Source organism: Salvelinus namaycush, chromosome 32 (assembly GCF_016432855.1).
Source record: "Salvelinus namaycush isolate Seneca chromosome 32, SaNama_1.0, whole genome shotgun sequence".
Classification (NCBI taxonomy): domain Eukaryota; kingdom Metazoa; phylum Chordata; class Actinopteri; order Salmoniformes; family Salmonidae; genus Salvelinus; species Salvelinus namaycush.
In genome coordinates this window covers 15,054,618-15,069,316 of record NC_052338.1, presented here as the reverse complement: position 1 = coordinate 15,069,316, position 14,699 = coordinate 15,054,618, and the positions used below count along the sequence as shown (strand labels likewise).

The 14,699-nt window shown below is 47.5% G+C and overlaps 1 protein-coding gene across 1 annotated transcript in view; it reads left to right on the top strand.

Annotated features, from left to right (window-relative positions):
* LOC120026848 (trafficking protein particle complex subunit 9-like) overlaps positions 1-14,699 on the top strand; it is a 116,662-nt gene that overhangs the window by 43,306 nt on the left and 58,657 nt on the right. Inside the window, exon 11 of the mRNA XM_038971558.1 lies at positions 1,094-1,267. Within this exon, the coding sequence (XP_038827486.1) occupies positions 1,094-1,267 (174 nt within the window). The remainder of the gene's footprint in view (positions 1-1,093; positions 1,268-14,699) is intronic.

Sequence of the window (14,699 nt, the reverse complement as noted above, 5' to 3'; positions counted from 1 at the left end):
AGCTTATAAACTCTTTTATCAGGGAGATACAGGCAGGTAACCAGCGCTCATAACCGCTGTGGTTGAAATGTACTATCAGCAACAGTACTCAAATCCTTCCATGTCCATTTCTACTTCCAGGCGGTTTCATAAGCTGCATGCAGCATTTCTCTGCTTGTTAAACCATGATCACTAAGCCACTTCCCAACACTGCAAACACACAACAGTGACTGTGACTCGACTTCTAATAAACAGAGGGCTTTAACATCCCTTTAAGACCTTCATTTGGTGAGCTTTTTAAGTTACAGGAATGTGCTTAGTAACAACAGGATGCTAGATACATTTTTATGTAAAGCAAGGCCATGTCAGTGTTTTCAATACTGGCACTCTAACTCTGAGAGAGCTTTTATCACAGTGATGTCCTGTTTCCTGCCACTGGAACTGCTCTTCAGTCTGTCAGATCAGAACTACAGAAGGGCATGTTTGCCTGGTCGTCCTGACTCTGGATCTAAGTATGTTCAGTCTGTGCTGCTCTGTTGCTCAGGATAATAATGTGATATTTTGTGGCTGTCCAAGCAGGGGTATGTAGTGGGGATCTGAGAAGTAGCCTATCTAGGAGCTTGACTGGAGTATATATCGCTCTCTCTCGCAGCCCCCATGTGGCGTGAGGCCCAGCCAACAGAGTAACTCATAGAGACATTTTTGTTTGCAACTAGAGCAGCGAGGCTGAGAGTGATGATACAGCACGGCCATAAACATCTTTATTGATCCAGCTATAAAACTCACACTGTAGGATGGAGAGAAGGGACAGGGCTGGAGAGAGGGCTGGGCTGGAGTTGTGTTATTTGTGTTATTATGCTCAATTAAATTGGCAGGGCCGTGTAATCTTGCTTAGAGCAATAGTTATAGCGAGAGAGGTTACTTCAAATGGTGAGGAAAAACTGGCTCCATCAAAAGGGTGACAAATAATATGTGCTTTACACACTATAGCGTACACTGTGTGAAAACGCTCTTTGTAGAAATGTTTTTTCCTGGTCACTTCAAATGGTCAAACTGACCATCTGTAATGTGCTCTACGTTTCTAACCCGAGTCCCTTCTTTCCCCGGTCCACAGAGAAGAAGGAGGTGACTCAGAGTCTGGAGAACTACACGTCTAAATGTCCAGGAGGAATGGAGGTTATCACCCTGCCTGATGGACTCAAACTGCCCCCAGTACCGTTAAGCAAGCTACCCATCGTCAGGTACGTCAATCGGATTTTTAAAGCTCTTTTTCAGCAACAGTTGTCAGGTAAGTCAGTCAAAGGTGGTGAGTGGTCTGGGTCATGTTTATTAAGAACGAATGGATGAAAACGCTCTGAAACTGAGAGAAATGGGGAGGTAATATCTGACCTAGTCCAATAAGAAACGCCTGCTTTCGTGTTCCATTGCAAAATGTTTTGCGACGGTGTGCCCTAATGAACACAACCCTGGTGTATGAACTGTCATTCTGATTTGATCTTATAAATGTACCAATGAGCTCATCATTGTTACGACACTGTTCTAACATCGAGTAACTACTACTCTGAGTGGCGTGATTAATCAATAGACAATATTTCTTCCCGCTCAACAAAGTCAGGTAATTCTGACGATGGTGTAATGATTGAAATGTAGCTCTTCTCCTCCCTCCTCCCCCTGGTCAGAACAGAGTTATAGCTGTTTGAGATCTAAGTGAACATTTTACATGACACTCTGATTTACAGAAGCATTTACTTGTAAATGTATTTATGGTGAAATATGACTCGTTTACGTTTCAGTAAAAGAAATGACACTACTGTTGAATAGGCTTGGCTAGTCTGGGGGCTCTGTTGAATAGGCTTGGCTAGTCTGGGGGCTCTGTTGAATAGGCTTGGCTAATCTGGGGGCTCTGTTGAATAGGCTTGGCTAGTCTGGGGGCTCTGTTGAATAGGCTTGGCTAGTCTGGAGGCTCTGTTGAATAGGCTTGGCTAGTCTGGAGGCTCTGTTGAATAGGCTTGGCTAATCTGGGGGCTCTGTTGAATAGGCTTGGCTAGTCTGGAGGCTCTGTTGAATAGGCTTGGCTAGTCTGGAGGCTCTGTTGAATAGGCTTGGCTAGTCTGGGGGCTCTGTTGAATAGGCTTGGCTAGTCTGGGGGCTCTGTTGAATAGGCTTGGCTAATCTGGGGCTCTGTTGAATAGGCTTGGCTAGTCTGGGGGCTCTGTTGAATAGGCTTGGCTAGTCTGGGGGCTCTGTTGAATAGGCTTGGCTAATCTGGGGGCTCTGTTGAATAGGCTTGGCTAGTCTGGAGGCTCTGTTGAATAGGCTTGGCTAGTCTGGAGGCTCTGTTGAATAGGCTTGGCTAGACTGGAGGCTTGTGAATAGGCTTGGCTAGTCTGGAGGCTCTGTTGAATAGGTTGGCTAGTCTGGAGGCTCTGTGAATAGGCTTGGCTAGTCTGGAGGCTCTGTTGAATAGGCTTGGCTAGTCTGGGGGCTCTGTTGAATAGGCTTGGCTAGTCTGGGGGCTCTGTTGAATAGGCTTGGCTAGTCTGGAGGCTCTGTTGAATAGGCTTGGCGAATCTGGGGCTCTGTTGAATAGGCTTGGCTAGTTGGGGGCTGTGTAGGCTTGGCGTATTGGGGCTTGTTGAATAGGCTTGGCTAATCTGGGGCTCTGTTGAATAGGTTTGGCTAATCTGGGGGCTCTGTTGAATAGGCTTGGCTAATCTAGGGCTCTGTTGAATAGGCTTGGCTAATCTGGGACTCTGTTGAATAGGCTTGGCTAGTCTGGGGCTCTGTTGAATAGGTTTGGCTAGTCTGGGGGCTCTGTTGAATAGGCTTGGCTAGTCTGGGGCTCTGTTGAATAGGTTTGGCTAGTCTGGGGGCTCTGTTGAATAGGCTTGGCTAATCTGGGGCTCTGTTGAATAGGCTTGGCTAGTCTGGGGGCTCTGTTGAATAGGCTTGGCTAGTCTGGAGGCTCTGTTGAATAGGCTTGGCGAATCTGGGGCTCTGTTGAATAGGCTTGGCTAGTCTGGGGCTCTGTTGAATAGGCTTGGCTAGTCTGGAGGCTCTGTTGAATAGGCTTGGCTAGTCTGGGGCTCGTTGAATAGCTTGGCTAGTTGGGGGCTCTGTTGAATAGGCTTGGCTAATCTGGGGGCTTCTGTTGAATAGGCTTGGCTAATCTAGGGCTCTGCTGAATTGGCTTGGCTAATCTGGGTCTCTGTTGAATAGGCTTGGTAATTGGGACTCTGTTGAATAGGCTTGGCTACTGGGGCTCTGTTGAATAGGTTTGGCTAGTCTGGGGCTCTGTAATAGGCTGGCTAATCTGGGGCTCTGTGAATAGGCTGGCTAGTCTGGGGGCTCTGTTGAATAGGCTTGGCTAGTCTGGGGGCTCTGTTGAATAGGCTTGGCTAATCTTGGTCTCTGTTGAATAGGCTTGGCTAATCTAGGTCTCTGTTGAATAGGCTTGGCTAATCTGGGTCTCTGTTGAATAGGCTTTGCTAATCTGGGTCTCTGTTGAATAGGTTTGGCTAATCTGGGTCTCTGTTGAATAGGTTTGGCTAATCTGGGGGCTCTGTTGAATAGGCTTGGCTAGTCTGGGGGCTCTGTTGAATAGGCTTGGCTAGTCTGGGGGCTCTGTTGAATAGGCTTGGCTAGTCTGGGGGCTCTGTTGAATAGGCTAGTCTGGAGGCTCTGTTGAATAGGCTTGGCTAGTCTGGAGGCTCTGTTGAATAGTCTTGGCTAGTCTGGGGGCTCTGTTGAATAGGCTTGGCTAGTCTGGAGGCTCTGTTGAATAGGCTTGGCTAGTCTGGGGGCTCTGTTGAATAGGCTTGGCTAGTCCGGAGGCTCTGCTGAATAGGCTAGTCTGGAGGCTCTGTTGAATAGGCTAATCTGGAGGCTCTGTTGAATAGGCTAGTCTGGAGGCTCTGTTGAATAGGCTAGTCTGGAGGCTCTGCTGAATAGGCTAGTCTGGAGGCTCTGTTGAATAGGCTAGTCTGGAGGCTCTGTGAATAGGTAGTCTGGAGGCTTCGCTGAATAGGCTAGTCTGAGGTCTGTTGAATAGGCTTGGCTGTTCTGGGGGCTCTGTTGAATAGGCTAGTCTGGAGGCTCTGTTGAATATGCTAGTCTGGAGGCTCTGCTGAATAGGCTAGTCTGGAGGCTCTGCTGAATAGGCTAGTCTGGAGGCTCTGTTGAATAGGCTAGTCTGGAGGCTCTGTTGAATAGGCTAGTCTGGAGGCTCTGTTGAATAGGCTAGTCTGGAGGCTCTGTTGAATAGGCTAGTCTGGAGGCTCTGTTGAATAGGCTAGTCTGGAGGCTCTGCTGAATATGCTAGTCTGGAGGCTCTGCTGAATAGGCTAGTCTGGAGGCTCTGCTGAATAGGCTAGTCTGGAGGCTCTGCTGAATTGGCTTGGCTAATCTGGGTCTCTGTTGAATAGGCTTGGCTAATCTGGGTCTCTGTTGAATAGGCTTGGCTAATCTGGGTCACTGTTGAATAGGCTTGGCTAGTCTGGGGGCTCTGTTGAATAGGCTTGGCTAATCTGGGGGCTTGTGAATAGGCTGGTAGTTGGGGGCTCTGTTGAATAGGCTTGGCTAGTCTGGAGGCTCTGTTGAATAGGCTTGGCTAGTCTGGAGGCTTGCGAATAGGCTGTAGTCTGGGGCTCTGTTGATAGGTTGGCTAGTCTGGGTCACTGTTGAATAGGCTTGGCTAGTCTGGGTCTCTGTTGAATAGGCTTGGCTAGTCTGGGGGCTCTGTTGAATAGGCTTGGCTAATCTGGGTCACTGTTGAATAGGCTTGGCTAATCTGGGTCACTGTTGAATAGGCTTGGCGAGTAGGGCTTGTGAATAGGCTTGGCTAGTCTGGGGGCTCTGTTGAATAGGCTTGGCTAGTCTGGGGGCTCTGGTGAATAGGCTTGGCTAGTCTGGGGCTCTGTTGAATAGGCTTGGCGAGTCTGGGGCTCTGAATAGGCTTGGCTAGTCTGGGTCTCTGTTGAATAGGCTTTGCTAATCTGGGTCTCTGTTGAATAGGCTTGGCTAATCTGGGGGCTCTGTTGAATAGGCTTGGCTAATCTGGGTCTCTGTTGAATAGGCTTGGCTAGTCTGGAGGCTCTGTTGAATAGGCTTGGCTAGTCTGGGGGCTCTGAATAGGCTTGGCTAATCTGGGTCTCTGTTGAATAGGCTTGGCTAGTCTGGAGGCTCTGTTGAATAGGCTTGGCTAGTCTGGGGGCTCTGAATAGGCTTGGCTAGTCTGGGTCTCTGTTGAATAGGCTTGGCTAGTCTGGGTCTCTGTTGAATAGGCGTGGCTAGTCTGGGGGCTCTGTTGAATAGGCTTGGCTAGTCTGGAGGCTCTGTTGAATAGGCTTGGTTAGTCTGGGGGCTCTGTTGAATAGGCTTGGCTAATCTGGGGCTCTGTTGAATAGGCTTGGCTAATCTGGGGGCTCTGTTGAATAGGCTTGGCTAAATCTAGGGCTCGGTGTTCCGAAAATGTGCGTACCGCCCTGAAGTATGTGGGGACTGTTGGAAGTTATAAGGTCTGATATAATATATGTAGATTGATGGCGACTCTGGTTGATATAGAGTTTAGTTGTAACTTAGGTTAGTGTGTGAGTTGGCCTTAACATTGTCTCATTGACGGTTGATATGGCGTTGATTGACCTAGTATTATAGTGGGCGCTCTTGGTGATGAGTTAATTGGGTTCGTTGTGACAACATGGAATCCTGATTGGTTCATCTGAGTACTTGAAAATAGGAAATCTTGTGACTTTTCATATCTCGGGCCAGCACCAGCTCACTGAAAATCCAGCGCTAGTAAATCTGTAGTAGACGCAGCTTCGGTTACGCACTATAAATGTCAGACTTACGAGTGCTAGCCTGGAATAGCGTGCATTAGGCTATAACTGGGGGCTGTCATGATAGGATTATCGGTCCCACGTTAACTATAAAGAGCTATTCTCGGTGCTTTCTTTTATAGAATGCAACCATTGAAGGCTATATATTCCAGCTGGCATGTCGACTTTGCGGAAATATAGCTTGCGATAACTTAGTGCTATACTGTCCACAGGATAGATAGTGGAAAGATTGACCTACTGGTTTGATAATTACCGAGCTTCTCGCTACGGGGTGTCGTTTTTTAGGTGATTTTTTGTACTCCTGCCTCTGTATATCATGCGCCATATGTCGTAGTGCTTAGTCTGGCATCTGATTCGATGATCAACTGCGCCTAACTGAGGTCGGAGGCTGCTGCTAGGAATGGAGGATCACTGAGCTGATGCAGGCTCTGCTCCTGAAACATGTAAGGGCTAGTCTGGCCCGAGCCGTAATACGTTGAGAAGCTACGTTCAGTCAGGCGAAAGCCAGACTCGTGTTCAGAATAGGCAACACTAGATCGTGCTTGAACCTGGCAGAACATGCTATGATGAGTGCTGAGCCGTACAGGCAGTCTGGCGGCTGCTCTGCTCTGATATAGGAACGGACGAACTGGGTCAGCGTAAGAGCACAATGAGCCAATTCAAGCCGGCCCTCTGTTTGAACCTCATAGCGAAAACCTCTCAGCTCTGGAGGCCAACTCGTGTGAACCATAGTGCCTAGTCTGGAGGCTCTGTGAATAGGACTAGTCTGGAGGCTCTGTTGTCATAGGCTAGAGAACTGTGACGGGCACGTCGCCAGCCCTGGAAGTAGGTCTGAGTCGTAGTACGAGGCCTCTGGAGATTAGAGCCATCAGGTCTTGTGTCTGTTCATGGTGTGAGCCTGCACGCCTCTGCAGCGATGCAGCTGCCTTAGAGGGCTCTCGCTAGTGCCACTCGAAGGTAGGCTGGCAGTGCGAGGCTCTCTAGCAGAAAGCCGCTTAGACATATGAATAAGATGGCACTATGTATTATTATGAAACTCTGCCTGACGAGATTAGGCCACAGCAATCTAAGCTGAGCTTTCCAAACATACATAGCTCCGTACACTAGAATGAATGCTACGCAATCTTGGATGTTGCACTCAATGAAACAACATCTGAATAGGCAATATAGGCTTCATGTATGATGGAGCTATGCATCGCATGACCATAGGCTGCAGTCCTGGCCCAGGCAAGGCTGGAAGATGGAATAGGCTAGTGGCTGGTGTGGAGCGAGGCGAGTGCTGAGACCTGAATTAGGCTAGTTCTGGCGGCTCTCTGTTGAATAGGCTAGTTCTGGAGGCTTCTGTTGAATAGGCTAGTCTTGTGAGTGTTCTCTGTTGAATATGTGCTTCAGTATAAGGTGTGTTTTCCTCTCCGAGAGATGCACAGTGAGGCATCTTCACCGTCCGAAGACCGAGAGCGCCTCGGACAGGTACAGCTGCAGCGTCACTGGAAGGCCCATGACCCTGTAGAAGGCTAGTCCTGAGAGTAGAGCAGGCTTGTCGAAGTCCCTCTCAGGATAGTCGCTGCGCAGGTTAACTGAGCACCTGTAATAGCGTCAGAGTCTGGAGGCGATCTCTGTGATAGTGTAAGGACGTTTATGGGACCTGTAGTCGGATCTTCGGCTTGCAGGCTGATCCTGAATAGAGCATGAGGCATCTAGCCGAGGCTAGTGACAATTGATATGAATATGAGCTACACGATGGCTAGAGCCGCCGCTCGGTGGTGAATAGATGGCATATGCTATACTCGGAGAGGCTCTGGGATGTGAAATTTAGAGCTACGTCCGTAGGAGGCGATCTGCTGAACTGGGTAGGCTTAGATCAGATGCTCTGATAGAGCTGGGGGAACAATGCCCCCCCCTTGTGGAGGTATAACATGAGGCTCTATGTGAACTGCCTGAGGGATCTGTTATACTATGAATAGTGCTATGGGAGTCTCGTGGAGGGGAATCGTTAGTGCCGATTAGTGAGCTGGGCTAGTCGTGTGAGGAGGTTATAGGCCTCTGAGATTGATATGAGGATACCATGGGGTTGCATCGCTATACAGATTGGTATCGGACCTGGGGCTGTTGAACAGATGGCTGTTATTGTGAGCTTAGCTGGGGAGTAACAGCGCTCTACTGTGGCGACCTGAGGGCTTAACTAGGCATCATGACTGGCGGTTAAAAGGCCTCTAGTGAAGATGAGGCGCCTGGCGTAGGTTTAACAGCCGGGCGTAACTCTGGTGACCGTGTGTGAAAGTTAGACGATTGTTGTGCGTAGTCTAGCACCTGCTGGCGGTTAACAGATTTGTATGGGCCCTGGAGGTCTAACAGACTCGTATGAAGGAGCTGGGGGCTTAGACTAGCTAGGCTGGCTCCATGTTGTGACCTGGTAGTCTGGAGATTATTAACCACTGGCCGTGCCGTTATGTTGGGACCATGTAGGCGCTGACGTGAGTATACTAGATCTCGCTTATGTAGGAACTCAGGCTTGGTTATGTTGGCTGGGGGTTACGGCGAGTACGTGCTGAGATCCTCAGTTTCGGTGTGTCCATAGTCTGCCATGGAGGGTTTCTGTCTGACTAAGGCTTATGAGTGTCTAGGGATAGGGCGTCTGTTAAAGCAATCTAGGACTCTTGACGTTAGAGCAGGACTAAGTCAGGGGCGCAGAGTCTTATTGCGTTGAACTAGGACTTAGGCTAGTCCTGGCCGGCTCTGTATGAATGATGACGCTAAGGCACTGTGGAGTCTGGGCCTTGACTCTAGCTTGAAGATAGACTCTGGCACTTAGCAGACATCGTGGTCTTGTGTCGACCATAGGCTTGATCGCATAGCTGCTTGCTCACTGCCCAGCGCATGAGGTGTTGACAGCTACATAATCGGACGTGTAGAGTACCGTAGTATGGCGGTCTCTGTCGTGACAGGGTCTGCGCGTTGTGCCCTCTGTAGTCTGGGCGCTATGACAGCATTGTGGAGGATACTCGAAGAGGGGCTCACTAGTGCGCGACATCTTCCTGCAGCTATGCTGCTCTGAAGACATACGGCCTTGGACTGAACTCGTGGGTCGCACTACCACTGTTCGAATATGCGCTGGCTCCAGTAGTTCACGCTGCTGCAACATCTCTGTTATTAAACTAGGCGGGGATCTGGGCTAGTTGCTGGGGGCTAACGATGGCTGAGGATACGGTAGTTGGGGCTAGTCGGAATCGAAGGTAAGACGTACAGTAGGGTGGAAGTAGGCATTGAAAGAATGCCATGGCGGAGGGGTGAGGAATGAAAGACAGTAGAAATTGAGGGTCCTGGCATTGGTAATCTGGCAATGCGGCAGTTAGGTTAGAATGTAAGGTAAAATTCAGAGCACAGGACCCAGGGCTATCGCATAATGAGTCATAGGGGCTACAAAAGTCTAAGAATACGAAGGACACTTGCGTCTGACTAATCTGTGCGCCATCCTTCTGTTAGTTGTAAGTATATACGGAACATGGACCTGTAATCTGCGAGGATCAGCTCATGTGTAACTATGCGGCTTCGATCTGAGCTACAGGCTACACGTCTGATATCAGATGAGTACTGTGAGAGCCTGTGATATAGCTGCTACGATCCGAGTCCATGTAGGGCTGTGCATATGCGCACCTCTGATACGTCTATGGACTTATCTTTTCGCCAATGATTTATGTGCCCAGGGGAGTCCGGTGTGCTACTGCTGAGTAGTAGGTACTATTAGCTCTCAGTAGATAGAGAAGCCACTGCGCTACTCGTATGTACAATAGTGCCGCTTAGACTCCGATATAGCAAACTATGGCTCTCTTGCTACATCAGAAGACCAGCAGCCTAAGCACCGGATCTGTTGAATAGGACTAACGTCTGATTGCATTTGTGTCTCTGCTCTGAATTATAGAATCGCAATTGAAAAATCAATAACTCATCCCCACAATTTGTTCATTCTTGTATCATTAGATTTTTTTAAATATTTAACCCTTATTTTACCAGTACAGTAATGACCTGTGGAATAGTTACAGGGGAGAAGGGGTGAATGAGCCAATTGGAAGCTGGGGGTGATTAGGTGGCCAGATTGTGAATTTAGTCAGGACACCAGGGTTAACACCCCGAAGAATACAGTGGCCTCCATCATTCTTAAATGGAAGAAGTTTGGAACCACCAAGACTCTTCCTAAAGCTGGCCGCCCGGCCAATCTGAGCAATCGGGGGAGAAGGGCCATGGCCAGGGAGGTAATCAAGAACCTGATGGTCACTCTGACAGAGCTCTAGATTTCCTCTGTGGAGATGGGAGAACCTTCCAGAAGGACAACCATTTCTGCAGCACTCCACCAATCAGGCCTTGATGGTAGAATGGCCAGACGGAACCCACTCCTCAGTAAACGGCAAATGACAGCCCGCTTGGAGTTTGCCAAAAGTCACCTAAAGGACTCTCAGACTATGAGAAACAAGATTCTCTAGTCTGATGAAACCAAGATTGAACTCTTTGGCCTGATTGCCAAGCGTCACATCTGGAAGAAACCTGGCACCATCCCTATGATGCAGCACGGTGGTGGCAGCATCATGCTGTGGGGATGTTTTTCAGTGTCATGGACTGGGAGACTAGTCAGGATCGAGGGAAAGATGAATGGAGCAAAGTACAGAGAGATCCTTGATGAAAACCTGCTCCTGAGCGCTCAGGACCTCAGACTGTGGTGAAGGTTCACCTTCCAACAGGACAACGACCCTAAGCACACAGCCAAGACAATGCAGGAATGGCTTCGGGACATGTCTCTGAATGTCCTTGAGTGGTCCAGCCAGAGCCTGAACTTGAACCCGATCGAACATCTCTGGAGAGACCTGAAAATAGCTGTGCAGCGACGCTCCCCATCCAACCTGACAGAGCTTTAGAGGATCTACAGTGACTTCTTCACATTACCATATTGTAGCAACCCATTAATATTTAATTGTGGACTTTTCCAACAATGGAAAAACGGGGAAAGTGGCAGAAACAGAAAGGGTCTTTATGCCTTCCTGTTTGCTTAGGGCCTTATTATTGAATGGGGAGTGAGGGAGTCAGCCCATAGAGCATGGGACCATTAGGAAATGATTACCCCCTTTAGGCAGCAGCAGAGCAACATCAACCTAGCTACTACAGAACAGAGTACACACACACACACACACACACACGATGATCTATATCAGTCACTTTCTCTAATGCCTTGGCGGGGAAGAGGATATTCTATTCACCAGCCAATTACAGAGTAGTAATGTAAGGTGTATTTAAATGGCTGGTACCTCCCTTTATTAGTACTGTTTCAGTGTGAGGTATGGAGGGGGACTAAGTAGCCATGTAAACAGGCTGCACTGCATTACTTCTACGTTAACATGTTAATCGTGATTCATTCTGGTCTAGCGAGCCTCAACAAAATCATTTGGTAAATTCTATGAGTGACCCTTTTTCTTTTTCAATAGTGTTTCTCTTTATTTTGTAAGCATTTATATTTTTTCACTGTTTCGTGCTTCAACATTTTCTCTACAAACCAATTACTCGTTTAGTTTATGTGCCATGTAGTTCTTTATCTACACTGAGTGTACAAAACATTCGGACCTACTCTTTCCATGAGATAAACTGACCAGGAGAATCCAGGTGAAAGCTATGATCCCTTATTTATGTCACTTGTTAAATCCACAAGACACACATTTCAGCGCCTTTGAACGGGGTATGGTAGTAGGTGCCAGGCACACCAGTTTGTGTCAAGAGCTGCAACGCTGCTGGGTTTTTCACGTTCAACAGTTTCCCGTGTGTATCAAGACTGGTCCGCCAATTTAACAAATCTGTGGGGTGGGGGTGGGGGGGACAACTTAAAATTAGGAAGGTGTTCCTAATGTTTGGTATACACAGTGTATATAATAATAATTAATTAACATAATTATTTGCACCCATGATAAAGATTGACAGCAACAAATACTATAAAATAAATTATGCAAATACTGAGCTATATTGTATGCAAAAAAGTTATGAAACAAATTTGATTATTTTATACTAATACAATTGCTCAGATAAACAGATTGTGTGTAATAAGTAATTTTAAAAAATCTAAAAAGATAAGTTATTGGCTCCTCTGTTTGTAATACTCCAGCACCCTCCCCTTGTGAGGACAACAACACTGAGCCTTGTTCTAAATGTTTTATGAGGTTGGAGAATACATTGTGAGGGGTCTTAGACAATTCCTCAATACAGAATCTTTTCAGATCGTTTTAGCCAAAAACCTTTTGTGTTCTCCAATCTCATGAAACAGAAAAAGGCTGTGTCGTTATCCTCGGAAGGTGAGGGTATTACAAACAGGGGAGCCAATAATTGTGACCCCTGTCTTTTATCAAATGTATTTTTTATTACTTGTTAAAATGGCAATCTGCAGTTGCTACATTCATTTTTAGACATATGAATTAGATATATACCCATTTTGATTCTTGAAGAAAATAACTTATAAATGCTTCATGAGCTTGGTTTAACTGTTGTACCCCATCAGAACCAAAAATATCAGCTTGTTTTTCTCCAATGTTTGTAAACAATTTAAATGAAGTAAATTTAGTAAACATCCCCAAAACATGTTAAAACTATAAAAGTGGTTTGAGCATACAAATTAGCTCAATATTTGTATTATTATTTTATACAGTTTTTGATGCTCATCTTTTCTGGTGTCATGCGGGCCACCCGCCCTGCTCTCTACATAGCCTGCTATTGGGCCTCTCCATGGGCAGAAAGCATCAATACTATTGGCTGACTGAGCAGGTGTAATGGCTGACTCCTCTCACAGCGATTTGTTGATTCGTGGCCATTTTTCATCAAGAATCGTGTGGACACGTGTCTCAATCGATTTCTGTCTGTTTGGCAGCTGCTCTGGATAATAAATATGCCTACAAGTTCAGCGATGATGTCAACATTGGACACACACCTGTCTGCGGCAGCAGAAAAGCTAGGTACTTTATTTGATAGTGTTCCACACACCCACCCACCCTGCGTAAATGTCATCTGAGGTACCTTGGTGTATCTTCCCCTATTGTTTTTCAAAAGGTTACTGGCTGGTCGGCCTGATTATCTGTGACAAACGATCCTGACACTCCAGAAAACCTGGAGGGGTCTTCTCCTCCCAAAACATGAGTCACAGAAAGAGGGATGGAGGGATAGAGATGAATGGTTCGAAAGAGATGGACAGATATCATTAAATGAGAGCAATATAATACCCTGGTGAATTGAAGGGGTGAGAAGGAACTATTAACTGCATTTAACCATAAACTATTGTTTTAATCTGCAACATCGCCATGGGATGTACATCTCCAAATATGTTTGGCTGTTTGTCACTCTGTTTACGGCTAGCTGTCAGAGACCATGTTGCTTTAGGGTTCAGTCAGTGGGCTGTGTGTTCCCTGTAGTACCAGTCACCTTCCATGGGGAGCGTAGAGAGAAATGGATGCACCTTTAGAGAGCCTGGCTTTCTCGATTCTTGACCACATATGGCCCCCTGGTTACGGGAGTTTGAGCCCTGGTCTCTGCCACCTTCTGTATGCTCTACTATCTGTCTCCGTACCTCCCTGTTTCAGTCTGTTTCAAAACGTTTCCTCCCTACTGAACAGGGCCCATACAGGGAGTGTGGCAGAAGCAGCAGCAGTAGCAGGGTTTGTGTGTTCTGCAGCCCGTTATAGTGCTATGTTCATAGCGTTGAAATCTTTCTGAACAAGGCCCAGGGAACCAGGTGGCAGCAGCAGCAGTAGCAGGGTTTACGTGTTCTGCAGCCGGCCTGGAGTAGCGTTATGGAAATAGCCTCATTGATTACTGCTCCTCTGCTGACAATTGAATTAAAGCCAAAGTGGCACACCTTCTCTTGGGTGTCTCCACGTCAGCTTAATAGACTGGAGTTAAATAAACAGACATCTGCATGACCCTGCACAGGCAACTGGCTCTCAGGGGCTCTGACTGACCCTACGTCCCACATGGCACCCTATTCTCTTTTTAGTGCATTACCTTTGACCAGAGCCCTGTATACAGTATCTCCCATGTATTGAGACATGGATCTGCAGTAGCTAAGCAATGGGAGAGAGGAGAGACCTAGATATGGCGAGAGAGAAACACAAGGAGAGGGAGAGGACTTTGCCCTTCCAGGCTGCTACCGGGAACCTGTCTTAACGGAATTCAAATTCATCCATGAATGCAAGACAAATGTTTGGGTTGATAAAGAGGTCAACAGGGAGAGAGAGAGAGATGAAGGGAGAGAGTAAGGTGGGGCAGCTGTAAAAGGCAGGAGATAATTTAATAAGACAGCTCTTTTTGAACTGGCTCTGTGTGTGTGTGTGTGTGCGTGTGCCTGCTCAGACAGATGGTCATTTGGAGTGGTTACAGGCGGCTGGGTGATCAGTACACACTGGGGACATCTTAGGCGGGTAATGTGCCTTTAAGGCTCTGGTCAGGAGCCCAAAAGCCAGGAGGAAGAGCACCATGGTGGTGCTGGATGGGACTGGGCACGGTACACCCTCCCTGACCATGAGATTGGACAGTCTTCTCCTCTGCTGGGGATGGGTAGAGAGAATGGTGCAGATACAGTACATACACATAGTCTAGTCAGCCTTATGCACCCAGAGGTAAGGCTGGGATGGAGATAGTGTATGCGGGGAGGAAGAGGATGGCTCCCCTGGGAGGATCATGGTAGCTGTGTGGCCTGATGCCATCCTGATCCAGGCTTTCACATGGCTTCCAGTCCCTCAGCTCCCAATGGTCCTATCACTCTACTGATGACAACACAGGAGAGATGGACTTACTTTGAATAATGTTGGTCTCATGGTTCTCTGCAGTCTAGCCCTGACAGTGAGTGGGTGATTGAAGCGGCTGAGG